General features: G+C 52.7%; 1 protein-coding gene across 1 annotated transcript; it reads right to left on the bottom strand.

Annotated features, from left to right (window-relative positions):
• Window positions 1-866: 866 nt before the first annotated feature.
• LOC148816243 (torsin-4A-like) lies at window positions 867-12,451 on the bottom strand. The gene is made up of 2 exons (XM_088940691.1): window positions 12,254-12,451; window positions 867-3,030 (listed from the first exon to the last, which is right to left on the bottom strand). The coding sequence occupies exon 2, from the start codon at window positions 3,028-3,030 to the stop codon at window positions 1,813-1,815; it is 1,218 nt and encodes a 405-aa protein (XP_088796817.1). The 5' UTR covers window positions 12,254-12,451; the 3' UTR covers window positions 867-1,812.
• Between the last annotated feature and the right edge of the window lie 13,476 nt (window positions 12,452-25,927).

The following is a 25,927-nucleotide window of genomic DNA, read 5'->3' on the forward strand; positions in this document are numbered from 1 at the left end:
AGGACACACAAGGGGGAACCTAGGAGAAGCCAGCATGGAAGGAGAGCATGCAAACTCCCCACAGACAGGCACCGGCCATCTGGCCCAAGATGGGTGAGGCACGCACGCTAACCTGCAGTTGTGCAAACTCGTGCAAACTCGGAGACAGATATCAGACACCAGGCCCAGGAGCCGCGAAGCAGTGCTGACTTGCACAAGTAATGCACCGTGTTTCACCACACTCCTCTTACTCATCTTACTCCTACTCTAACCCTTACTTACTCTTACTCCTCTTACAGAGCAGAAACATGGGGAGGAAGCTGGTTTCCACACACCCTCTCCACCTTCACCCTGAGACCCACCCAGGCCAGGTGAGTTTTATTGCAATTTTTGTGCACAGGTTTTAGCGCTCGGCTTGTGCAACGGTTCACAGTTTTCGGCCCTTTTGGTTCTTGCACTTTTCTCTCCGTACGGCTCACAGCTGTGACACATTGGCCACCCCAGCCCTCCACCCTCCAGCTCATGTCCAGCTCACGTCCAGCTCACTTACACTTCTGCTGCTTCTCTTACCCACGGTGCAGCCCAGCATCTCGACACGAGATCGTTTTGTCTCAGACGTGCGCCGGGGTGCGTGACACTGCTGTACACTGAGCCACTGCAGAGCTCAGAGTGGGGCTTCAGAGCCTTCATGCAGGCCAGCATATTCATCGTCACATCCATTGAGTGACGTCCATCCAGTGAGGCTAAGCAGAACGTAGTCAGTGGAGCGGAGGGTCTCTGGAGCCAGACACAAGCTTTGCACTGGAGCCAAACAGCTTTCGAAAGGTTTGTGGCGCGTGAGACCTCTTTGGGATTTCCAACACAGATGCTCAACTGCAGCGCCGAGCCCTTGTGGATACATTTTTAATGTCTTTTTGAGGGGGTGAGTGCATTACATCAAAGCCAGGGAACAAAAAAACAAGAACAACTGGTGCGATCAATCATTCTGACAGCTTATTCCAATAGAAAATATCACACCAGCACACATTGGCCAGGAAAAACTGCATTTCTATTTGGGTTCTGTTTTGGATAGATGTATCCAGGAATATTGCAATGGAATACCCACAGCCCCAGCTGCAGAAAGCAGGAATTCCAAATTGAAATATTACCCCTTAGCTAGTCATATCAGCCTCTGTCTTTTCAACAGCTTTGAATGACACTCTTAAACTAGCCTGAGACACAGTGTCAGGGCCTCTTACCATGAAGTTGTGTGTTGTTGTTTTTTTCCCCTCAGCTGAAACCCAACCCCAACCCAACTGTCTGATAGGTGATCGGACCTCTGGCCGAAAGGAAAAGGAGAAGCAAAGCTAGTTGAGGTTCAGGCTCCTTCTACAGTCACGGCCTAGCAGAGCCAACACAGCGGTCACATGCATGTCAGAGTCACGTCATGGCGTCAGTCTCATACCGTATTTAAAGACCTCAGCACCTGGATGGCTTTTTTTAAGAAGAGGTTTATTGGTCAAAGCTAAATAAATTAAAGCTCAAAGAATTCCGATCCAGTGATTAAAAAAGCAAAACATTGTTCTGCACTTTACAGAATGGCTGCTCAGTCTCTTGGCAGCTTGACTCATTGTCCTGCCTTCCCCCCCCAACACGGGAGACAAAGACCGTGCTTTAAGTCTTGCCAACACATCTCCCCTGGTGCAGTCTCTTCCCCGAGCCTCCAGTGGGTCCGCTTGCCTGCAGTTTGCCCGCCGTGCCCACCGTTGCCGGCATCACCCTCTTTCCCCTTCCTGTGTCAAAGGTCAAAGAGCCGCGGTCCACGTGCTTTGCCCTCCCCTCCCCAGGAATGCACTACAAGAGGTTGACCTTGGCCACCACCTGCTTGCAGCCGTTCATGGAGTACTCGCGGTCGCCTGCTGTGTAGTAGGAAATCTCCGCGGCCAAGCGTTCAATGTGCGAGCTGTCGGGGTAGAAACCTTCCCGGGTCATCTCGTCCAGGAAGCAAGCCATGACGTGGCTCTTCTCCAAGAGCGAGAAGGGAACGATGTCGGCCTCGGCCCACACGGAATGGTAGTGGACCAGGTTGGCCCTCAGCTGCTTCCCCAGCTCCTGGCCGAGCTTGTGTTTGCCGAAGGAGTCGTTGCTGGAGGAGTTCTGCAGGACGAACTTGGTGATCTCCCCCTGGCCGATGTTGCTGATGAGCACGTAGATGGCGTTCAGGAACTCGTTGGTCTGGTTGGCCTGGAAGAGGCCGTGCAAGGAGTCCAGCAGCTGGCTGTGCATGAACTCCACCTCGTCGAAGATGAAGACGGGGATCTTCTCCTCCGCCTCCCCGTGGTTCACCATCTTGGCGATGCGGGTGGAGAGCTCCTGGGCGCACTGCGGGGCCTGGTCCTCTAGGGGGCAGTGGTGCAACACGAAGTACTGCAGGACAAGCTCTTCGCTAACCACTGAGCGGAAGTGCCGCGCCAATATGCGGCCCAGATGGCTCTTGCCAACGCCACTGGGGCCATTGATGGAGAGGACCAGAGGCTTATTGTGGACGTAGGTGGAGAGATAATCCGTCAGGAGCTCCAGAATGCTCTCCATGGCTTCCCTCTGGCCGAACACTTCGCGCTTCATCGTCTTCTCGAGTCCTTCCAAGTCGTACTTCTGCACGTGGTCATCCAGGTTCTCTATCGCGTTGTACACCTGGATGAAGACGATGATGCTCAGCAGGAAGAGGCAGTTCTTGGCCCGGCTGCGTTCCTTGGCGGGGAGGTACTTCCGGCTGTCGTTCGGGAACAGGACGCGGGATTTCCTCTTCTTCTTCCTCTTGCGGGGGATGCTGGCGCTGAGGGACGCGCGGTCGAAGGTGAAGACCTCGGGCGCCATGGCCCGCTGGATGGGGTTGACGGAGCGGGCCGGCTCCCCGTTCATCTCCGCGCGGCGCTTCTTCATCACCTGGTACTTGCGGCGGATCCGGATCATGGCCCGCAGCTTGGAGGAGAAGCTGGAGACACTGTGGGCCGGGGCCTCCGTCTGGCTCTCCTCCTCCATCGGGCTCTCCGATGTGTCCACCTCAGACATCTGGGCAGATGAAAACAGGGAAGAGCGGACAGACAGGGGTCAGCACAGGTAGAGAAGGCGCACAAAAGCAAGTTGGCATGCCAGAGGTGTGTTTCCGAACCTGGAGAGCAAGGTTGTGTGCCGTGGGAGATGGAGAATTCCAGCCGCACGTGCACATCTGCTACAGTGCCTTGCTTTCATTGGGCTTCGGAGTTGCAGTAATGAAACGGACCACGTCTCAGCTACTGTATTCACAGATCGGGAGATGCATTTAGCGGGCAGTGCCGGGTTCCGCGTGAAGCGCTGATCCCTAGGGCCTGACTGATTCCGACAGCTGTCAGAGATCCGCTCTCCGAAATCTAGGATCACGTCTCTTTCCCTGCGTGTTAATCATCGCGGATATGTCCACTGAACACCAGTGGGCTTTTACAGAGTGGGAAAACTACAGCCCCCCCCGACCCGAGCATTCGTCTCGGGAGATGGGGGCGACATTAAGTCAGGGATATTTGAAACTCTCGATCCAGGCCTGCGTGATTCACGCACGTGCGGGCAAATTTTACCAGGTGGGGAGCTGGGAAAGAAAAGGCGGCTAGATCCTGGCAAGGCCATCAAGCATTTGTTACAGTGCATTTTTTTTTCCTGCTGCTCATTTTCACATAATTAATAATAATAATTGCTGACATTTATAGAGCACTTTTCTGCACACTCCACTCAGAGCTCTTTACAGGAAATGGGGAATCCCACTACCGCCACCAGTGTGCAGCCCCACCTGGATGATGCGCCAGTCCGCTCCCCACACACGAGCTCTCAGTGGGGAGCAGAACAGAGTGATGGAGCCAATTCAGAGATGGGGATTATTAGGAGGCCATGACTGGTAAAGGCCAGGAATTTGGGCAGGACACCTTGGTTACACCCCTACTCTTTTCGGGAAATGCCCTGGGATTTTTAATGACCACAGAGAGTCAGGACCTCAGTTTTACGTCTCATCCGAAGGACGGCGCCTGTTTATAGTATAGTGTCCCCGTCACCATACTGGGGCATTAGGACCCACAGGGTCCTAATGAGCGCCCCCTGCTGGCTTCACTAACACCTCTTCCAGCAGCAACCTTAGTTTTGCTAAGGTCTCCCATCCAGGTGCTAGCCAGGCTCACACCTGCTGAGCTCCAGTGGGGCTGCCAGCTGGGAGTGGCAGAGTGATATGGCTGCTGGCTATGAGCACATGCCTGTCTGACTTGCTGTTCATACAGTTGGGGATTTGTGCACCGTGCTCTTTGCTTGCTGCTAAGCCTGTTCTAGCGCAGAAGACTTTGTTTCTAAAAAAGGGGTGCTGTGATCTGAAATCAGCTCTATTTCTGTTGTCAGAAAGGTCCTCAAACATCGTTGTGCAGCACACGGGAGGAATGGACACTTCGAAGTGTAAAACCCCACCCCACCGCCACCACCCACCCATCGAAAAACAGATTTGCTGGCTTTGTCAGCCAGTGGGTTGAAAATTACAGCTGATGTTGCGTGACATCTCGCAGTCCGTTTCTTCTGCAGGGTGGAAATAACCCTTGACTATTCATTTCCTTAACCGCGGTGTACAGAATAAATAATTAAGCCTTATTAAGCACTGGTTTTGGCAGGCAGAGGTAACTCATTCAGCAAACAGCCCTAAGGCGAGGTAAATGTTTTTGTTAACCCAAGTGGCTGCGTGCTTTCACATAAACACATCTATATGAGCCCACACCAGGCACCGAGCTGATGATGGGCACGGGCATTGTCCAGTATACGCATGCAAATTCCCTGAAAGAGCAGGTCTATGGAAATAAGCAAGGGAGACTAATCTTGAGTTTTCCCTGCAGAGAAAAACTGTCCTCGTCTGAAATTTCCGGCAACCGTACCGTACTGAGCACAGTACGGTTTGCATAGCAGATTGCATCCGCCTGAAGCTTGTTTGCTCTGCATTTGCTTAAAACGCATATGTGCGTCCGTTGTGTTTTGACAGCTTGGATGTCTCTGGCTCTGTTGCAGGACATCCAATGCGGTGATCCTGCAGCTGTTTCTCGGCTCCCCTCCCACTGCCCAGTCCCCTCCATTACCCCATAAACGGGATCCTCACGGAATTTCCTGTAGTTCCTGGAATTTCCGTGCAGGCTCAGTTCTGGCTCGGTCTCGCAGAGCTGGATTTCAAATACTCATGCACGAAGGTGTCAGCTCATGACGTTCACCATATTCCCGTTTTCAACAGTGACGAGCCAAATTCAGTGCACCCAGGCAGGCACAGTCATTGAAGCATGTACGGATAGTTATGTGTAAATACAGAACGCAGATACAGGGTGAGATGACTAGCAGTGTGCAAATAAACAAAAAAAAAGGAAAGGGGCATTTTGGGTCGTGCATGAGGTTTATTTAAATGGACCACTTTTGTCTAATAATGTTTAACATCAATAAGGAGATGTTGCCATTTGGATATAGGGTGTGTGCACACAAATGAGTGTTTTGTTGGCGAGAGCTGGTAACCCATGGTGACTGCAAACAGTGTCAATAACTCTTACGCTTTCTGCTACAGATTAACGGATGAGAATAACCCTACGTGCTGTACAATAGGCGTTTTACGACTCTGTGAAACAGAAGATTGAGATGAGAATTAAAACGGTTCGTATGTAATTCGGTTTTCCACTGAACTGCCTTTTATGACCAAGCTGGGACAGGAAAAGCTCGTCTTCGGAGAGCTGTTGATGTGTGTGTGTAATTTTCAAAGCAATATATTTGTCATCTGTGGTTCTAGCAGGCTAGCTCAGTTTTGCATGTCAGCGTCTCTTCTCAGCTTATTAGAGCCCCTTGACGATCTGAACTGCGCTGAGTCGAGTCCAAGTCTCAGAGGCTCAGTAAGAACCCGGGTGGGAGATCTTTATGCAAAAGCTAGCCTGCTAATGGGCGTGGTGTCAGTGGACCAGTAGGTGGCGCTCTTTCGTCTGGAACAGAATTTCCAATCCAGTGCCTATGTATGGTGGCCAGGGCACACTGTGCTGTAAGAGATAATGTCCTTCTGGTGATAAGTATACAGAGGTGCATGGAAAAATAGCAAAGGAACAGAATGAACGTAAGCATGGAACAACAGTGGGATAGTTGAAAAACTCTATAGATTCAGCTCCATGGTGTTGGCACGTTAGCATTCGCTGCTGTCGCCACTCACAGCCCGGGTTCGAAGCAGCCCTCTCCGCCGGTCAGAAAGAGGATGTTCACCCACACCTAACGGGACGAGTGCTGCTCTTCGCTCAACTCCTCCTGTTGCCGGCCGCAGCAGAACTCGTCTCAGACAAGTCACTTCAGCGCACCAAAGCTGTGCCCTGCACCCAGGGGCGAGACAGCGGGGGACTCCTGCCAGCCTGCAATGAGGTCGGGGTGAGTCCTGCGACTCCTGCAGCCAATGCTAGCCCTCCTGCAAGGCATTGTGGGCCAGCACGGCATTGTGGGACCAATGGGTGTCACAGGCGGGTAATGAAGGCTTTAGCTTTCCCTATCAGGAGAGGACAAGGCACAGAGAAATTCGGGGGCTCTAGAGGGAACAAGGAAAGAGCTCAATGCCTGCAGACAGGGGGTGATTGAGGGCAGTGAGGTCGGCCACCGGTTTAGGCAGAGGTCAGGGGTCAAGAGGTCAGGAGTTTGCAGCTCTGAGCGCTTTCTCATCCTTCAGGCCAACAGGGGCAGAAAGTCACAGGAGAGGATGCAGGGCAAAGCAGCAGACAAGCCCTGGAAGGACCTTTGTCCTTTCCTTGTGGACCTCCGTGGAAATACTGACCAACGAGCTGAGCAGTCCTGGAAAACCATGGGGCTGAATTGGGCTTACTCAAACACTACTAGAACTAGGAAAAAAAAACATTTAGAGGTTTTTTGTGGTCGATGGATCACCAGAGGACTCTTTTACTGTAAAACTAGAAAGTGCTGAGTAACCGAGTTCTAAGAAACGCGCGGGGCCGCTTATTTACATAGATACACCCACGAGATAAACAACTTCTCCATTTCAAGTCAAATGTAAGAAAAATAGGGGCATTATTTCTACACGCGAGATCGGGTTACACGGCGCCTGAGTGAATCGCTCAGGCCCCGTCGAGTCGGGAAAACGCGCGGGTCCCTCACTGCCCTGTTTCTCAAAACAACGCCCTTGCCTCCCTGCCCCAAAGCCGCAGAAGAACGTCAATTTCTGTAAACCTAAGATACAGCGCAACCGTAGAGGAAGACGTGTAGCAATGACCTCTTTTTAAAGATGACCTCGAAATACCCAGGCTGGGTGAAACAAGATAGTTGCACTTGTGGAAGGAGCCTGCGCTTCATTTTGTGTGGTTTAACCTTTTAAAAAACGTCTCGCACCCCCAGAAAGAGCATCTCACACCCCCAGGGGTGAGTGCACCCCAAGTTATGAACCGCTGCTTCTAAGTGTCTGGCTCTGTCACGAGTAACACGCCTGAACCATCCCCTCCCCACACAAATAAATCGCGGTGTGGGCTCATTTTTTGGCGGTGGGGGTGACCACATCTCCCCGGTCCGCTCAGGTGTCTCCGTGGCCGGCTGTGGCGACGGCGTGCGAGCTCTCGCTCTCCTGGGTGGGAGAGAAGCTGCTGGCGACCTGGGCGACGCGACGTGTGTGCAGGGTGGCCGCGTCTGGCGTTCGCCTGGCGCTCGCCTGGCGCGGCGGAGCGGGGCTCGAATCTGTGTCGCCGGTTCAGGCAAATGAGCAAAAGAAGTGGTTTGTTTTTCGTTTCTTTTTTTTTTCTTCTCTCTCTCTCTCCCAGCGATGAAACTGCTGCCAACGCTCCTGACCTCAGGGGAAGATGTTTTTTAAACGCGTGCGTGTGGTGGTGGGGGCAGCGATTAAATGAGATTATTTTAGGTGGAGCACGCGTGCTCGTAAAATCGATTAAAAGGCACGGGCACAAAGTGGGCCCGCGTCGCCGAGGACCCCGAAAGTTTAAGCAGAGGCTCTGCCAGATATGCTGGTTGTGCCTTTTTAAACCGAAATGAGAATTTTAACTGAAAATACTTTTTACGCATCTCCCTCCTGTTTTTTTTTTTTGTTTTGTTTTGTTTTTGGAACGTCGAGTTAGATTTGATTTTCCGTGTCACTGGGGGACACACCTTTGCCTCGTCCATCGCTGGCGGAGCGAGTCCCGCTTCACCGGGGGGTATTGCGGCTCTCAGGAGCCGAGGCCGTGCACAAGCTTGACTACAGCTGCTCACTTTGTTCTGTCTTTGAAGGTGGGGTGCAGGGGCGCTAGAACGAAATTAAAAGGGAAGGAGGCGTCAGGGTGAAACGAATGGAACCGCTTGAGTAGGGAGCTGCGTCGGCATGCTCAGGCTGCAAAGGAACGGGTGAAGGTTTATTGCTCGCTCAAAAGAAAAGCGGCACAAACGTTTCGGCTGTGGAGCCTTCGTCGGGTGGCAACTGTCACGAATTGAACCGATTCATTGGGGCAGGGCAGTTCCAATTACACCGAGAAGAGGTCGCCATCGGAAACACGTGGTGCCGTCCAGTCACCTGATACTGGATTGCAGCGCAGCTTCCGAAGAATTAAGAGACTGGATTTCACAGCCAGTTTAATCTTTAAATGTTAGGCGGGGGAGGGCGTGAGGCCGCAGAAGATTTAACCTAGCACTGCCCGTGGGACACGCGTGGACACCTGCCCCCCCCCCCCCCCCCCCCTACTGTCCACGAACTCTCTACCCGCGTCACTCTTGCTCTGCTGCGGGACTGGGGCACCTCTACTCAACAGCGAGGAGATTATCGCCCCAGCAATAGCGTAAGCGTGGGCCGTGATTATCAGTGACCGCTTTTTCCGCCCTTCGGTGGCCGTTATTGAAGAGTTCGCCGGGGGCAAACGGAGAAGAAGGAAGTTTTTCACCTGAAGGTGAGCGCCGGTAACGCTTCTAAGTTGATTGACTTGCATGTGTTGTAAAATGCGTATCAGAGTTGCTCCTGCTTAATACCACCGCAGATTGAATTCCACAAGCATCAACATGGGACAATGCCATTATAGGAGGCAGTAAATTAGAGAAATGATTTGTGTTGCATGTTTTGGTTACTGTAGTTACTTCATTTTACTCCATTCGTAGGCCCGTGGCCACGTGTTCCGGAAGCTGTTTTGCGTCATTTCCCGTTCCGGGAAAGGCGGGGAGGGCGAAAAAGATCAGTATGGCTTCGGGCCGCAGCTAGCTCTGTCTCGGTTGAACGAATGAAAACTCATTCATTCAGTTGTTGCGATGAGCGTGACGAGATCCACATAGCACCCGTGCTTAAGCAACAACGTAGCACCTTGAGTGTGGAAGGTGTCGCAAGACCGGTGCGCCTACATCTACATTCCATCAGCAGTGCGCAAGAGCCCAAAATGTGAAAATGTCACAGGCTGTAGAGAGTAACACCTGGGTGTCTAGGCGTTTATGGTGCTTTTTAAAATGTTTGTGCCCTGAGGTCCGGTCGGTAACGCGCTTTTCTTTTTCTTTTAACCCACCGCCAGCCCTGGTCCAGCCCTGAACGTCCCCCCCCCCCCCTCGCTGGGACCTGGGACGAAAGAGGAAGCGTGTTTTTTTTTTTTGCGCTTCACAGGGACGGAGGAAGGGAACCAGTTCTGACCCAGAGAGAAGCTCTGTGGCCACGGCTTCCTTCCTGTGGTGGTGCCAGGGGAGGGGGGGCTCACCCTCATGTGCTGTCTGCCCCGTTAGCAGGGCGGGGGCGGGGGGGGGGGCATCACTCCTGGGCAATGTGAGGACTCTCAAGGAGTGCTATTGAAAGTAGGGGACCAGGATTCCCACAAACCAGGCTCTTTAAGGTTCTCCCTCCTGGGAAAGGTGTTCCTGGGTTCATCCTGAGTTGTATTTTTTTAAGGCCATATTGGTGAATGTGATAGTGGTGGAAGAGTGCTCCTTTCAGAGCTCACTCCTGGACTACCCACCTGCAGAGTAGAGGCTGCACTGTTTGGGCAGCACTGGTGGCTTCTGTGGAGTTCCACAGCAGGTACAGGCGAAGACACAAGGGGCCAGGGAGTCCTTAGCCGGTTTATGCCCCAGGCATTAGCAAGAGGGCCCAGAATGCTGAGAGCTTGCAGTGCATGCCCAGTCACGTCAAGCTTAAAAAAAAAAAGCATTGTTTTGCCCTCCTGGGTCAGGTGACACCACAATGCAATGTGTGCGCTGACAGGACCATAGGCAATGAGCAAAGCACAGTGCTATCTGGGTCTGTGCCAGCCTGCAAACTGCAAAGAGCTAACCTAACCACAGAGTGTGGTAAAATTGCTGATGGTGGCTTTTGCTCTTCTGCAAAGCTTTTTGGGCCCCGGGACTTAATGAGGGGGGGCGAAGCTGCTTTCTTGGGGGGCCACCGCTGAAAGCAAATGGAAGTCATTCCTGCCATAAATAAACCCGTGCACCGCTGCCGTTTCGCTCCTTGTGATCTGAGCACGTACCGCAGTAGCAGTCTGAGTGGTACGACCTGGCCGTCATTACCCGAGACACAGGCTCCATGTGAGCACCTGGGATCTCTTGGGGGGGGGGGGAGGGTTCACCTGTGCCTCGGTAGAATCTGGTTGTGCTTAAACCTCAGATCCCGAAAGCAGACGCCGAGTTGCTCATTGGGTTGCCAGTAGCCCGTATTTGCTCTCTTGGCAGTGTAAAGCCCACCGCGTTGAAGGACTGGCACCGCGCACAGAAGGATCGGCTGGCCGATGGAGCGAGGAGTGGGTCAGGGGGCTCGGGTTTGCGCCCCTCTTGCCGGAGGGGGCAGGCGCCCCGCAGGGTGGGGTGTGCCCGTGCAGTAGCGGCTGTTTCGAGGCGATGTGTCGGATGTCACAGGCCGGGTTATAAAACCGCAGTGGACGGGGGGCCCCCGATTGTGTAGGAACGCGCTACGCAATCGCGCGCGTTTGAAGGCTACTACATCCCTGTCCCGGCTGTGCTCTTTTGAAGTCTGGCGCGAGCTGCAATGTGACACCAGCTCCCTGTTGCCTTAAAAACACCAAAGGGTGTGAAGTAACCTCCAAACCAGCTGAAGTCAGCCCCAGGGGGAGACGGTGGGGGAAGCCCCTGAGCACATTCCTCTTGCTTCTTGATTTTCTTGCGATGCAACTACTTGTTGTTTTTTTGTTTTTTAAATTTCTCCCCCAGTACCTCACAAGCAGTTCGACTGCAGATTTCAGCAGGGCCGACATTGTAGCAGTGGAAGCTGTAGGTAGGGCAGTGCTCAAAGTCTGATTGCATCCGAGTTAGGAGAGAGAGAGAGTGGGGGGGGGGGGAGATTTGGAAAAAAATTGCCCTCTGCAGTTCTGCTGGAAACATCTCTTTGCTTCCCTGCAGAGTTTGCTGGTGGCTAACCGCTTTCCTGACATGCTGCCTTGTGCAATGTGAAATTTTTAGTCTTGCGTCTGCAGGATGATATGCGATTTAGCCCAGGAAAAAGAGCTGGAGGAGTATAAGCACGCGTCTGTTGAGGCACGGGAAGAATTTCCTTCCTGCTGCTGGCAGACCACACACACACACAAAATAAAAACCGCGGGATGAACTCCTGAGGTTTTTTTTTTATGACTGAAGCTGAATTTTTGTTTTGGCGGGGGGGGGGACTTCTTGTGCAGATACAAGACACTCCTAAGGTTCAGTAAGTACTAATACAGGGCCTCTTCGTTGCGGATTTAATCCGCAGAGCAGACAAGTGAAGCAAGGCTGTGGGTGATGATGGCTGACGCTCTGTAAGCCGTGTGTTCAGATGTCTGTGCTATAGCTTCTGGATTCACACTCGGAAAATGTTCCAGGACGGAAAGGAGAGGGGTCAGCGATGCTGCAGAATTGCTCTCATCCCCGATGTTCCTAGGTGTCAAATCGGTTCACGTGCCTTGTCGGAATGATCCCTTCCTCTCCCGCCGCCAGAAATTCTCGGCAGCTCGGGGGGGGGGGCTTGTGCACGGTGCTCCACCTGCATCTCTCCTTTTTAACGGGTCCTGGTTCGACATCTGAGCGCGAGGGCACTAGCGCACCAGCAGCGCCTAACACGCTTACGCACTACAGTGTCGCACAAGCTTGTGCCGAGACGTGGGGAGAGGGGGGCAATGGTGGCCGGACACCCTGTGTGTGTGCGCTGAAGAAGTGCAGAGAGAGAAGAGAGAGAGAGAGAGAGAGGTGTTCTCCACTTCCTGGCTTCAGTGCATGCTGCTCTTGCAGACGGGAGAGGAAGAAAGAGCAGAGAGAGATAGAGAGGAAGGGGACAAGGAGGCTGACTTACCTTGGGCTGTGGGTCGGGACCTCCGTCAGTCCTCCGCTGTCCTCGCTGCGCGGCTCTCACTCTCCCAGCGGCTGGCCCATGAGCGCTGCAGACAATCCGAGGCAGTAGCGCAGGGGGCGGGCGCACACCAAGAACCAGGTGTCGCCAGCGCCGGTCGGTCTCATCACAACTGCGCGGCCCCTACTCACGCTCTCCTCTGCTATCGGCTTGCAGCTCCAGCTCCTCCTCCAGCTCCACCCCCCCCCCACCCAACCCCCCCTCGTTCTCCTCCCTCATGCAAATTCTTCGGCTTCCTTGTTTTGAGTCTCTCGCTGCCCCTCTCTCTCCCTCTTGTCTGCGGGCCGGAAGTGGCGACCTGGACTGGGCAGCGTGGGAGTCCGGAGTCTCAACTGAAGGGCTCTCGGAGGACCTGGGAGAAAAGGGATAGGGAAAGCACCAACCGGCAAATCAAGCACGCTAGTCTTTTTTACGAGGCTGTAGATCGCTGCTCTTCCAGGGCCGCGCGCGCTTGGCCTGCTGGTGAGCACTGCTGCCCCTGGGTCTGAGGTGTCTGTCTCGGTGGAGTTTGCATGTTCTCTCTGTGCTCATGGCGGGGTGGTCATATTAGGTCCATCAGTTTCCTCCCAGCTCCCACAGATGTGCAGGACAGGCTGAATTGATTGGGTGCTTTAGCTTGAGACCAGCATTTCTGGAGGTTTTCTGAGTTTCTTTCAAGCAGCAGCGTTCACATAGCTGGTAGAAGTTTTTCGGGGGGGGGGAACTGGTCTAATTAACAGAGCTGAGCTGGAATGCAGATCCGCAGACATCGGGCCTGCATGGGGACTATTGTGGTATAACTAACTGAAGGAGACAGAAACCTGATGCATTAAGTTTACTGTGAAGCTGAAAATACAGTGCAAGGAACTATAGGGAATGGGGGGAATGCAGTACTATGGGAGTAGCAACTATGTCAGGGTGAGATTGTATTTTGTGCATTGGGCAGTGCTGGTCTTATCAGTTCAGAGGGTGTAAGGCAGAGAGAGACCCTTACAAATTCGGTCATAAAGAATAAAAACTTTGCAGATCTTTATGATGGGTGCTAAAGAAGTCAAAATATGTCATGGAGATCTGCAGAGAAACTAAGAGTTCAGTTGCATGCTGGAAAGAAAATTATAAAAGCGTTTTGGCACAGCAGCCTTTCCTGGTGTAGCAGTCTACGGATTAATAGGAATTTAGTTCCTGCTGAATTTGTGTTAACAAAAGTGTTTCCAAGTGAAGCGTTTGTTTGGGTTCTGCCTGCTGTTTCTTTCCTCTGATGAATGAAGCTGCGTGTTTCTGAAGCCGTCGAGCGCTTGTGCGCCCCTGTCCAGATGTGTGCGGCTGTGCGAGTCGCCACAGGCGAGCGAGCCGGTGCGTGTGTGGTCGGCGTCGCGTTCACGAGTCCGGCTTGGCAGGGCGCAGTGCGTGTTGTGCGGCGATCAACCCCAGCTGCTCGAGCTCCTTCCTGCCCAACCTTCAGGAGCACAGTGACATCGGGACTCGGGCATGTCACAAGCTGTGGGCGACAATAGTGCACCGTTAGCAATAAAGGTTGCAAAACAGCAGCACAGGCTTGCTTGCAGGAATGGTTTCTACTAATAAGAACCAAGAACAAGGGGCGCAGGATGAGAACAGCTGTGCATTAATGAACTTCCCTGTTTTTTTATTATTATTATTATTCCAGCGTTCCTAATGGAAACTGGCGTTTTTCGGCTGTAGCCAAGGGCAGGCCGGTCCGTTTGGCGCGCGCCGGGCACGCTGTGTGACCCCCCCCCACCCCCCCCCACGCCGCTCGAGCAGAGAGCGGAAGGGCTCAGAGTTTCCGTGTCCTAAACGCACTCTTGCTGTAAACTGCAGGCCTGTATTTACAGGCGTAGTTTAGAATACCATTCTAATGACACTCGGCCTCTCATCCATCTCCTCTTGACTGCTGCAAGCCTGGGGGCCTTTTTTCACATTGCTGCCTGTCCTGTTGACCCTACACCCTCTGCCTCAGGGCTGCAAAGCTTCAGGATTAAGGGCCCACTCCAGTCCCTCCCTAAGGTCTTATTATCATAACCCCCACCCCTTCACATTTCACAGTCCTGGACTGCACTGTGTTACACAATCTCCCTGCTTTCTGCTGCAGGGCCCCGTCCAACTGGACGACCTGCTGCGTTTCTCCCTTGTGTCTGTGGGGGCAGCTGCTGAGCACGTCGCTCTGTGTTTCACTGGGAGCCGCGTGTAAGTGGGGAAGAATCGAGCAGTTCGCAGAGCGAGTCTGCAGCAGCCCCCCTGGTTTCACCTCGTGGATGCCACGCTATTGCTTATCGGGACTGACCGCGCTTCCCCACCCTTCAGCGGCGACGTCGCTGCGCTCTCGGCTCGGGCAGGTTCCGCTGAGCTCTTTTTTTTTTGTTTTTTCCTAGCAGGGTGTCTGCTGTGTTTGCATCGCCTCTAGCCATGCCTTCAGCTGATTGCATAAGAGGTTACAAAAGAGGGGAGGGAGGCCAGTGGGACAATCTAGCCCATTGCGAGATAGGCGAGCTGGGTTTCGGCTTCCATCACATGGCTGCGTAGCCTGTTCCACGCTCCTGCCAACCTTTGTGCAAAGAAGTGCCTCCTGTTCTTGGATTTTAAATGCCTTTTGCGTCGTTTCCCCCCTGTGTCCTCTGGCTCAAGTTTCCCTGTTCGTTCTGAAGCCGTCCACTGGGTTGACTTTGTCAGCGCCTCTGTGTAGGTTATAAGTGTAAAGGTTTATTTATACACTTTTCTAGACGCTCCACTCAAAGTGCTTTACACCCTTCCACCAGTGTGCGGCCCCACCTGGATGATGCGACGGCAGCCATAGTGCGCCAGAACGCTCCCCACACACCAGCTCTCAGTGGGGAGGAGAGCAGAGTGATGAAGCCAGTTCAGAGATGGGGGTTATTAGGAGGCCATGACTGGTAAATGCCAGGGGGAAATTTGGCCAGGACACCGGGGTTACACCCCTACTCTTTTCGAGAAACACCCTGGGATTTTTAATGACCACAGAGAGGCAGGACCTCAGTTTTACATCTCATGTAAAGGACGGCGCCTTTTTACAGTATAATGTCCCCGTCACTATAGTGGGGTATTAGGACCCACATGGACTGCAGGGTGAGCGCCCCCTACTGGTTCTACTAACACATCTTCCAGCAGCAACCTTAGCTTTCCTAGGGTGCTCCCACCCAGGTACTGGCCAGGCTCACACCTGCTGAGCTCCAGTGACTTGCAGGGTGGTATGGCTGCTGTTTGATTACTTGCGTCGGGTAGCTTTGTAGTGTTCCCTGCTTGAGAATGCTTTGATCTCTAATGCAAGCCGTCTGTGGGCTCCTCGTGCGCCGCAGCCAGATGTGGTGTGGAGCGGCCCAGGCCAGCTATGAGCAGCAGGTGCTCCCTGCTCATCGAGACCCATAAAACGTTGTTAAATTCTGCCAAGTTTCGGGGGGGGGCTGGGGAAGAGCAGCACTTCCCTCCAGCAGAGGCTGATTCACCACTGCGCCGTCCTGCAGTGCCGCGGCATACTCCAGAATTGCTCAACTGTCGGCGAGGAGCCAGGGCGCTAAAAATAGCCCCGCAGACGCGTCTTTCGGCTTTCGGGCTCGGATCAATGCCTTCTTCCTTCATCCCGTCTCTTCCTCTGCGACTTACTTTCTCCAAAAAAATTCTTGCTTTCCTTTTCCAAAAAGAACACGTCTTCGTCTTCCTGCAGGCTAGTTGATCACAGGCCTTTTTCAATCCCGTTTAAATGCATTTTTTTGGGGGGGGGGGTACGTCGTGTGTTGGAGCGGACTGCGGTTTAGGAATTTGCTGCGTTCGGCCCCTCTCCCCTCCTGTGGTGATCAAAGAACAGACTCAGCCGCAGATATTAGTCGGAATTCTTTCGTGCACCAGGTGATCTGAAGCAACAGCAAGATCAAAGACGCGTTTGACGCGAGATTGGTGAGGGGCGGTGGGATGTTTCTTCGGGGAGGTGTTGGGGGAAGTGGGGTTCGAGCTGATTGGGAGGGCCTGAGGCTGCAGAGGAAGGGGGTGTAAATCTCTTCCGCTAAGGAAAATGGGACAGGATGAAAGGACAGAGACGGCCACATCACTGGGACGTCCAGACATTCAGCTCCTGGAGACTGCAGCCTTAAAATACTGTCAGTCGTTCAATTGCTGTGTCAGGAGTTTTTGCTGGAAGTTCCAACCGACTGATGGGGAAGTTGGTTTAATTAAATGGAGAATTGTATCCTACAGGATACTACAACTGCACAACTAAATGCACAACTTCACTAGTTTTGAACCTAGAGTGTTCTGCCTTTGTTGGTAGAAACTGTCAGTGTAACTGTGTGAATATTCTTCTCTCTCTCTCACACTTTCCATCTCGGCAGGTGAAGCAGAACTCGCAGAATCACTTGGTAGCGGAGCGACTGGCAGCTGTCAGAGAAATGCAAGCGTCTGGTCTGGTAGCGTCATTCTACACACTAGGGTTGATTAATCAAGATGCGTCTAGTCCACTGCCTCAAAATTTGATTGTAGTGCTAATAATTATTAGTAGTAGTAGTAATGGCAGGGCAGTGCTGTGGCACAGCGGTGGGCGCTGGGTTCAATTCCTGGGGTGCTGTCTGTGTGGAGTTTGCATGGTCTCCCCGCGGTTGCATGGCTTTCCTGCCACACTCCAGAGCCATGACGTTGGGTTAATCGGCTGCTGGGAAAACTGGCCCTGGCGTGAGTGTGTGGTCTGTCCCTCTGTGTGCCCTGTGATGCTCTGGCTCTCCTACGACCCTGAATTGCATGATGCAGTTAGAAAATGGACGGATATCAATAGTAATACTGTCACTCGCTTGGCAGGTCATTTTGTGCACATTAACGCTACATGCCGAACTGTTGGAATCTGGGGAAATGCAATGGGGGGGGGGGATTTGAAAAGGGATAGAGGGGCAAGACTCTGGATGTCTGTCTCGGCCCCTGGCAAGTTTTTTCACTCTGCTTTCACTCGCTGTTGCCCTGTTGCGTTTTCAAGCCCCGCTGCGCTCTTATCTCGGTGCGGGAGGAAGCACAGCTCTTCAGATCTGCCTCCCTCGCTCGAGTTGAGGCGGAATATCTGCTGATGAGCTGCTGATAGGGGCCGGGGGCTCGATGACGCAGCAGACACGCGGGCCTGAGCTGCGATTCTGCGGTCGCTGGAAGATGGGACGTGTGAGTGTACTGTAAGCCATGCAAGCAAGGGAAGAATTGCATCGCTTGGTAACCTAAATAACCAGTGAGTTGAAACAGAGCACGATCAGGGTGAATCGGTGTGCGATAGTGCAGTATCTTTCTTTGTCCACCCCTTGTGCAACAGCCACTGATTGAGTGCATTGCAGGGGCTTGAGCAGGGACCTCTTGGGGTTCAGTCCAGTTGCCCTCGAACCTGAACCCCTGATCCTGGAGGCTTGCACCATGGGACCCTCCCTGAGGATCTTGTGGATCTCCATTGGATCGCCAGGCGGGACCCCGTCTGCTGCTGCTGCTCTGTGGTCGGCCGGTGTAATGAGATCTGTGAAACCCACCTGACTGCAGCAGCCCTTGTAGATTCCAGATGTGCCAGCAGCCAGATCACCCTGCGGCTCGCCGCTGGCAGCCCCACTGGAGCCCAGCAGGTGTGAGCCTGGCCAGTACCTGGATGGGAGACCTCCTGGGAAAGCTAAGGCTGCTGCTGGAAGAGGTGTTAGTGGGACCAGTAGGGGGCGCTCACCCTGCAGTCTGTGTGTGTACTAATGCCCCAGTATAGTGATGGGGACACTGTACTGTAAAAAAGGCTCCGTCCTTCGGATGAGATGAGTCATGGCCTCCTAATACTCCCCATCTCTGAACTGGCTCCATCACTCTGCTCTCCTCCCCACTGAGAGCTGGTGTGTGGGGAGCGGACTGGCGCAGCATCCAGGTGGGGCTGCACATTGGTGGTGGTGGAGGGGATCCCCATGACCTGTAAAGAGCTCTGAGTGGAGTGTGCAGAAAAGCGCTATATAAGTGTAAGCAATTATTATTGGGGGGGAGAGTGGGTTGTGGCCTTCTGGGATTTGTAGTTCTGGAGTCTTTCAAAGGTGGAGCTTGCATTCCTCCCTTATCTCTTGGCTTGGTTCTTAGCCCTCTTCTGCAGCCTATTCAAAGTCTTGACCCCCCCCTCACTCCCTGTCCCTTGTTGCTGGTGGTTGTCGGTGTGAAACAGTGTCCCACTGTAGATGCCATTCAAACCTGATAAACCTGATAAAATGGCCTCATGTCCCCACTCACTGCTCCTGAGTATATCCACGGTTGATCTTTCGTCACAAAGCGGTTTTGAGGTAAAAGATAAAAACCTTTTCAGAAAGGACTTGGGGGCAGGGTGGGGGAGCTGAATTCTCTAAATGATGGAGAAGTCTGGATCAGTGTGGTGAAGGATTTTAAAGTCAATGGGTTCTCGGTTCCTGCTTCTTTTCACTTGGAGTTTGTGATTTCACAATGAAAGAACTGTCCTTTCTTGTCAGTAGCTCTGTCTTGATGGATTTAAGTGTAGTTCTTCCTGGCTCAGTGTGTCAGTTGTATTCAAAGCCCTACCCGTATACATAAGGAGGTGGTTAAAAATGCATTTGCTTGGAGTTCTGTCTCATTTTTTCATTTGCCAATGTGGCATTCCCCAGCTTGTTTAAAAAACTTAATTGCCTTTGAAATAAGTCTAAAATGTATTGTGCGTCCACTTCTGTAACCTCAAGAATATTGAAGAAGATTATTTTAATTGGGTGGGTTTTAAAAACAAAAAGCTCTGGTTCTTACATGGGGTAAAATGGGTGTTATCTAACAGAAGTTCAAGAGGTCAGATTCTAATCTTGCATCTTCGCTTGTGTAGAGACATGCTGCCTGCCTGCCTGCAGCTCGCTCCTCACGAGGCTGATGGCTGACCGGGCCTGTCATTTCTTCAGCCAGGCCAGCTCACGCCAAAGTACGAGGTAGGCTCTGCCTCCCCCGTGTATCGGCTCGTTTCAACGTCCTGAGACTCTGACCGGACTAACGGACAGCGGGAACATGCTGGAATTTACAAGGGTCTGTGAGATCTTTCCTGTCGGCGAATTCTCAGGACTGGGCTGGGCTGGGCTTTGCTGCTGGGGGAAAAATACTACCACGCTTTCTGGCGGCGAAAGACAAGTTATTGGAAATGAGCAGCAGAACACCAAGTCCAATCTCTTCTCACTCCATTATCACTTTTGCGACGAGTCAAGTGCTAGCAGGCCTGGGAGGTGGGAGGAGTTATTGTGTGTGTGTGTGTTTAGCAGCAGTTAGGAAGGGCAGAAGAGGCAGCCTGTACTGGGGCAGATCGGAGCCTGCTGGCTTCTTGTCAGGAAAGTGCTGCTTAACGTCTGAACTGGGGGCTCGGCCTGTTTGGTTAAAGCTGGGGGCCGGTGTTTCTATATGTGTCAAGACTCAGGGTTGGGCTGTCCTGCCCTAGACAGGACGAGGTGTGGCGGTGGCCCTGTGGCTCAGGATCTGCGCCTGTGGCTGGGAGGTTGCCGGTTCGTATCCCGCGGCCGGCAGAGGAATCCTACTCCGTTGGGCCCCTGAGCAAGGTCCTTCACCCCAGCTGCTCCAGGGGCACCGTATAAATGGCTGACCCTGCGCTCTGACCCCCAGCTTCTCTCCCTGTCTGTGTGTCTCATGGAGAGCAAGCTAGGATCTGTGAAAGCACAAATTCCTAAAGCAAGAAATTGTATAGGGCTGATAAAGTGATCTGATCTCAGAGCGAGATCGGCCTCTCCATTCCGCTAAAGGTAGGGGCAAATCCAGTCTTCTCAATTCTAGGGAACCTGCCCCCCCCATGCTTTTCCACGTTTTTCTCCGGGACTGGGATCGGGGATAAGTGGCAACTCGTCTCCTTCGATGTGCACCGTTGTGCCTGTGAGCCGTGCGTGATGAGTCAAGCGGGATTGTCAGAGTTCTTCGAACCAGGGCGCACCTGTTTTCTGAAAAGGCTGAGCCCGGTTCTTTGGAAAAGCCCAGTGGATCGAGCATTCTTCCGGTCGTGCAATTGGGGATGGGCGCACTATATTAACGCTCAGCGATGGCGCCCACACTTCCTGTCCAGCTTATATATATATATTGCTTTCTTTACAGCCTGTGTAAAAGTAGGATACAAATGAAAACAGGGACTGAGATCATGAAGAATGTACAGGAATTTTAATAAGCAACTGATGAAGACCTAGGAGACTTGAATGTCAGGTTTCACCCTGTTGTAACAGAAAGAATAAGGTTCTGGATCCCGAGATGAAGTTAAACAGATGAGTTTATTGCATGCAAGGAACAATAAAGCCGAAGTCTTGTTTCCCCGCAAGAAACAACAAAACCGAAGTATTGTTCGATGTGCCGGTACAAACTTTTAGGTTATATAGTCCTTCCTTGCTGCTTCGGACGTCATTCGGTGTTATGGTAAAGAGGGGGGTCATGGTATTTGGCCAGTTAAGAGACCCTGGCCAAATGGTCAGTTTAAGATTAGGCCCCCAGGGGGTTCCTAGCTCACATCCGGAATCCTTATCAGTTCACCCCCTTTCCTGCCATAAACCCCTGTTGCTTAGAAGTCTAATTTTCAGGCAGAGCTGACTTAAGTTAACCCTTTTTACATCTTGTGCATTACTTCAGCCCGAACCAACAGAGGGGCCCATACTTTTCCTCTTTCTGCTAGCGCGGTGTGTTAATGGCTGCCTGATTCCAGCAGCTCCCCGGGCTGGTGTCCTCTCCACCATCGGCGCAGGAACTGGTGAGCTCGGAACAGACGCTGCAGCCGGTGGATCCAGGCCCCCCTCGGGACGTCTGTGCTGCTGGGGGGGGGGGGGGCTGGCTGCTCTTTCCCCACTTGCTCACACCTGCTCTGGCTGCAGGCCGGGCCTCGAGAAATACCTCATGGCTCAGAAATGTCTCACTCAGCCTCAAAAAAACCCACAAAAGACATAACCCGCTCTCCCCTCCCCACTCCTTCCCGGCTGTAGAGAGCGGGCTAGGGTCATATAGTTTCTGGTCATATAGTCCGCATTGCAGTTGGCCCACACCCTGATGAGCGTGTGCGTCTCTCTCTCTGTCTTCAGTTCAATTCAAGGTGCTTTATTAGCATGACCGATGGGTACAATCAGTGTTGCCAAAGCAAATAAAAATAATAAAATGAACATGGAACAAAACACAAGATAAAATCTACAGACATTTACAACAGAGACATAAAATATTTACATATACTGTAAACATATTGAGCATTACTGGGAGAGAGAGAGACTCACTGTTCCTCAGGCAGTGACAGGAGATCACATATTGGGCTGCCAGTTCTGCCTCTCTCTCTCTCTCTGGACCTTGAGTGGGGCTTTAGTCGCCCTCTGCTGGCTGTGGATAGACCTACTCCTCACAACTATGGAGACAACGGTTCCAGCTGTAGTAATATTCTTAATTCCTTACACTATTCCGGACACCCCCCTCAGAGCGCTTTACAGGTAATGAGGAATCCCACTCCCGCCACCAGTGTGCAGCCCCCACCCGCATGATGCGCCAGTCCGCTCCCCCCCCACACCAGCTCTCAGGTGGGGAGGAGGAGGGAGGGCAATTGCACCTCGAAGACGAGGACTCCAGGTTCCCTGTGCACCTCCGCAACCACAATAAGAAACCGCCGTCTAGTAAGGCTGTCTGCTGTGCTTATACGGTCGTATTTCTAGAGGCACCCAGGTCCCTCTGGAGCTCCAGTGTTCACTCCTGGTTCTGTTCATCCTGCAATCTCCTCCTCCCACCCCCATTCCTACAAGAAATCTTGCCGGAGCCCCTGTGGCATGTATTAACTCTTTCCCATTTTTGGTAGGTGAGTTGCAGGTCTGCATCATTCTTATGATTCACGGTATCCTCTCCAGAGTGGCTATAGAGTTGATACTGGCTGAATCCGCCTCTGCCGATGGGGAAAAATCTCCTGCGGCGACCACGCGTCGGATACCCTCGGCCCTCCGATCCGTGCCCTGCGCCGCTGGCCTGTTGCAGGTCAGCTGGGGGAAGGTGTCCGAGGAGCAGGCCCACCTTGGCGCACCAGTGTCTTTACCCGCTCCCTCGTTGGCGGTGCGTCTCGGAGACGATGCTCCCAGCTTCCCGCCAGCTGCGTCCCGGGAGAGCCCCAGCCGGGATGGGTGGGTGGGGGGGGGGGAGGGCAATGACTTCCGTCACGTTGCGTCCCGGTGAGGCGTGGCGCGGACGGGGCAGGTGAATTGAGACGCTGTGCACCTCCATGTCATCCTGGTGGGAACCGCGTCGGCTGCACCCCCATCGGAGAGGTGGCCGTGACACCCCAGTGGAGGCCAGACCTTCGACGGGCTTGCCGTGGTTTCACTTTCACGGCTTCGGCGCTTACAGAGCGAGGGGAAACAAGCCGGCGAGCAGACGGCGGCGATACACAAGTAGGGGTCGAGACCCTGGCGCTGTCCCCCCGCCCGCCGGCGCCCCCTGCAGCTCGTCGGCTGGACGAGCGACTGCAGCCCGCTCTCGGCGATTCCCCTGCTGGCGTCTGCTGGCGAGACTGGGGGCTCGCGAGGGCACGGTTCGGGTCCAAGTCGCCTTTTCCCTTCCACCACAGCAGTGCGCTACAGGAAGTAACCGCTGGACCAGTCCATCAGTCCTGCTTTTTATTTTAAAGACCTGGGTTGGCGCTGTCAGAGGCGGGTACGAGGGGTGGCAGTGGTGACTGGAGCTGAATAAGAAGGGAAAGATGGGGGGAGGGGGGGGAACTGGAATCGGATTCTAAAACAATTCTTTGTGATAATTTCTTAAGCGATTAAGTTTTTCTGTGCTGGTTTGTTTTTGGATTTAAACGATTTTTTTTGTCCTGGTTGGGTGCTTTTTGGTGAATCTCTACGACGTTCCCGGAGCGGAGCTCGGCCTGGAGCAGCGCTTCAGCTTCTGGGCCTGGTGTTGATCGACGCGGGCCGGGCGGGGAGTTGCGTCGGCACGTGTCGGCTGCGAAGGAGCCGGTGGAGGTGAATTCCACGCTGAAAAACTAGAATAAAAAAAAAAACACGAAAGCAGTCATGTTTTCTGAGTTCAACTTTTCGGCAGGAGTTATGTTCATAATTACATATATGTTATATATATATATAGATGTATTAAGAGTGAAGTCAGAAGCTAAATGATTTGCCACAGACGAGCATCTCCTGGTATTCGGCTTGAAAAGCCAGTTAACCTAATTTTTTATGCTGAAAGACAGTTGCTGGATCACCGCTGTGATGCTACAAGGGCTTTTTTCAGTGCTGACTAAGCACCAGATGGAGCCAGGCCAGTTTTTATATCTCGTCACATTTACACTTTGTGTGAATTCACCGTTTCCTGTTATTTTGGGGGGTCGGTGAAGTTTTGGGTCTGCATCATTCTCGTGACTCACGATATCCTTTTCCCTTTCTGCACAGTTGGCCGTGGCCGAATAAACTTCCTGCCAGTCGTTGCATCAGATTTTCCACGTGTCTTTTTGACCATCGTCTGAACCCAGTTTTTATTGTCGCTCGGAGCATACCACCGACCGCGTGGCTAATCATAACTCTCCAGTGCAAATATCAAGCTGTCCGTCTACAATGTATAAATACATACTTGTTCATATCTACATCGCACTGCATAACCCCCAGTTTAACTTGCCTTGTCATAAGAACATAAACATTCGAACTGTTATGAAGCAGAGGAGTTTTATTTATTAGTGGTTAATTGATCTGAAGATCTTTCATCTGCTTTGTGAAAGAAACCAGGATATCGACTTCGCTGACAGGGTAGCTTGTTCCAGAACCCCGCCACCCCCCCCCCTTTGTTTAAAGAAGCGCTTCCTGTTCACAGTTGGAAATGAAGTTCCCCCCCTTGTCTCCTCCACTTCTTGGGTTTTGGGGCGATCCGCTGGGCTGGCTTTTTTGAATTCCCCTGCTGGGCTTTCAAATGCTCGGCTTGGTATTCAAGTTTAAACACTCCGGTTACCCCAGCCTGTCGGTACGGAGCTATTTGCTTAAGCTGTAGGATTGCTTTTGGCCTCCTGCTCTTCTCTGGACCAGTTCCAGAGCAGAAATCTGTTTTCTCCAATGTGGTGGCACAAAAACGGTCTGTTGCTGTTATATTCTGCAAATCTGAGCTCTCGGACTCGGGGAGCCCTGGGGAGACCAGAGCTCTTGGTAACGGTCAATTAAGCATCTTTTATAGCTGAGTGCGCCTTTTAATTAAACAATTTAAAAAGGTGTGGTTAAGGGAATAGTTTATTTATTTGAGGAGGGGGCTGGAAAACTGTGATCTGCCCTTAATTCCCAGATTGTTTCCGCCTGCTGCCTGGGTCTGTGAGAGTGGTGCTGAATCACAGGTGAATCCAGCCGCCCGGACTTCCCCCCTCTCGCTCACAGACGGCATCGTGCTCCCCGTCTGCTGAGCCCCATGGCTCTCTCCCTCTCTCCCTCCACGCTGTGGGTCAGCCCGTGACGCCAGCGGCGACTCAGCGCAAACAAGATCTCGTCATCTCCCGCCCTGACTAAGGCTTTTTCCACTGTCCCCCCCCCCTCCCCAGCGCCCCAGCTCACGCCTTCCGTCCTCCGCCTCCGTCTGTATCCCGAGACCGTGACCGTGTGTTAAACTAGTTGCCGTCGGAGTCCCGAATGACTCTCCGCGGTCTGCCTGGGAAATTCTCCCCCGTGTTTGCGTTCCTTCCCGACATTGCTTGCTGAACGGCTAAAACACAGCTGCGTTACTGCGTCGATGGACAGCGCCGTCTTGAACGTTGGGCTGAATCCACGTTGCACGGAGTTTGCACTACTTTTCTACTTGGGAGTAACACAAATGAGGATGATTCCTTACTAAGGAGCTTTTGGTTCCTCTCCTCCGTTGTCTTCTGTTCTGTATTGATTTAAATGTGTGGTCACTTGCATTGTTGAGCCCCTTGGGGGCAACCGTGTTGTGAAAGGCGCTATATAAAAATAAATTGCATTGAATAGAGAGCCTTTCGGCAACGGTAAGGCGGCTGGAGGCCATTTGGGCTATCTAACGATGATGGTTAATGAGGATAACTGCTCATCCCAGAGGACCCCGAAACCCTTCGGCCTGCTGTACAGGAGGGGGACCCCCATCATTCTCCACTGAAGTGTGGCCCCCAGAGGGAGAAGTGAGAGGACTTCAGTGGTTGGATTAAGAGGAAACTCGAGGGTCTTTAAGCCCAGAGTGAAGTTTAGCCAGGGCACCAGATTCAACATCCCTGCCCGAGCGCTGCCATGAGATTTTTCCCATGGGAGGCGTCGGCCAAAGGACAACTTCCTGTTGACCCCAGCCTGGGGAATTGTTTGTAAATTCTTGTCCAGTGGGAAGAGCGCCTCCTACTGGTCCACCAACACCACTTGCAGCAGTAACCTAGTTTCCTTCGAAGTCTCGCCCCAGTATAGACCGGGCCCAGCCCTGCTGGCTGTCTGAGATCTGAACAGATCTGGATATGTATTAGACGGCAGCGCTGTTTTGCGAGTAGCTCAATATTCTGACAATTGAATCCAGTTATGTCTCAAAGAAAGCTTCTGTATTGGTTTTGACTAAATGGCTGGGTTGCCTGTTCCCGAGTCTCCCCGCTGTTTGTGTAAAGAAGAGCTTCCTGTGTTCACTGAGCTGTGGTTTCTGTTTGTGCTTCACCGTTCTTCCTGAAGA

Source organism: Atractosteus spatula, chromosome 23, assembly GCF_055471065.1.
Source record: "Atractosteus spatula isolate fAtrSpa1 chromosome 23, fAtrSpa1.hap1, whole genome shotgun sequence".
NCBI lineage: Eukaryota > Metazoa > Chordata > Actinopteri > Semionotiformes > Lepisosteidae > Atractosteus > Atractosteus spatula.

Excerpts from the sequence above, each read along its gene's own strand:
- LOC148816243 (XM_088940691.1), bottom strand. The coding sequence starts at position 3,030 with ATGTCTGAGGTGGACACATCGGAGAGCCCGATGGAGGAGGAGAGCCAG.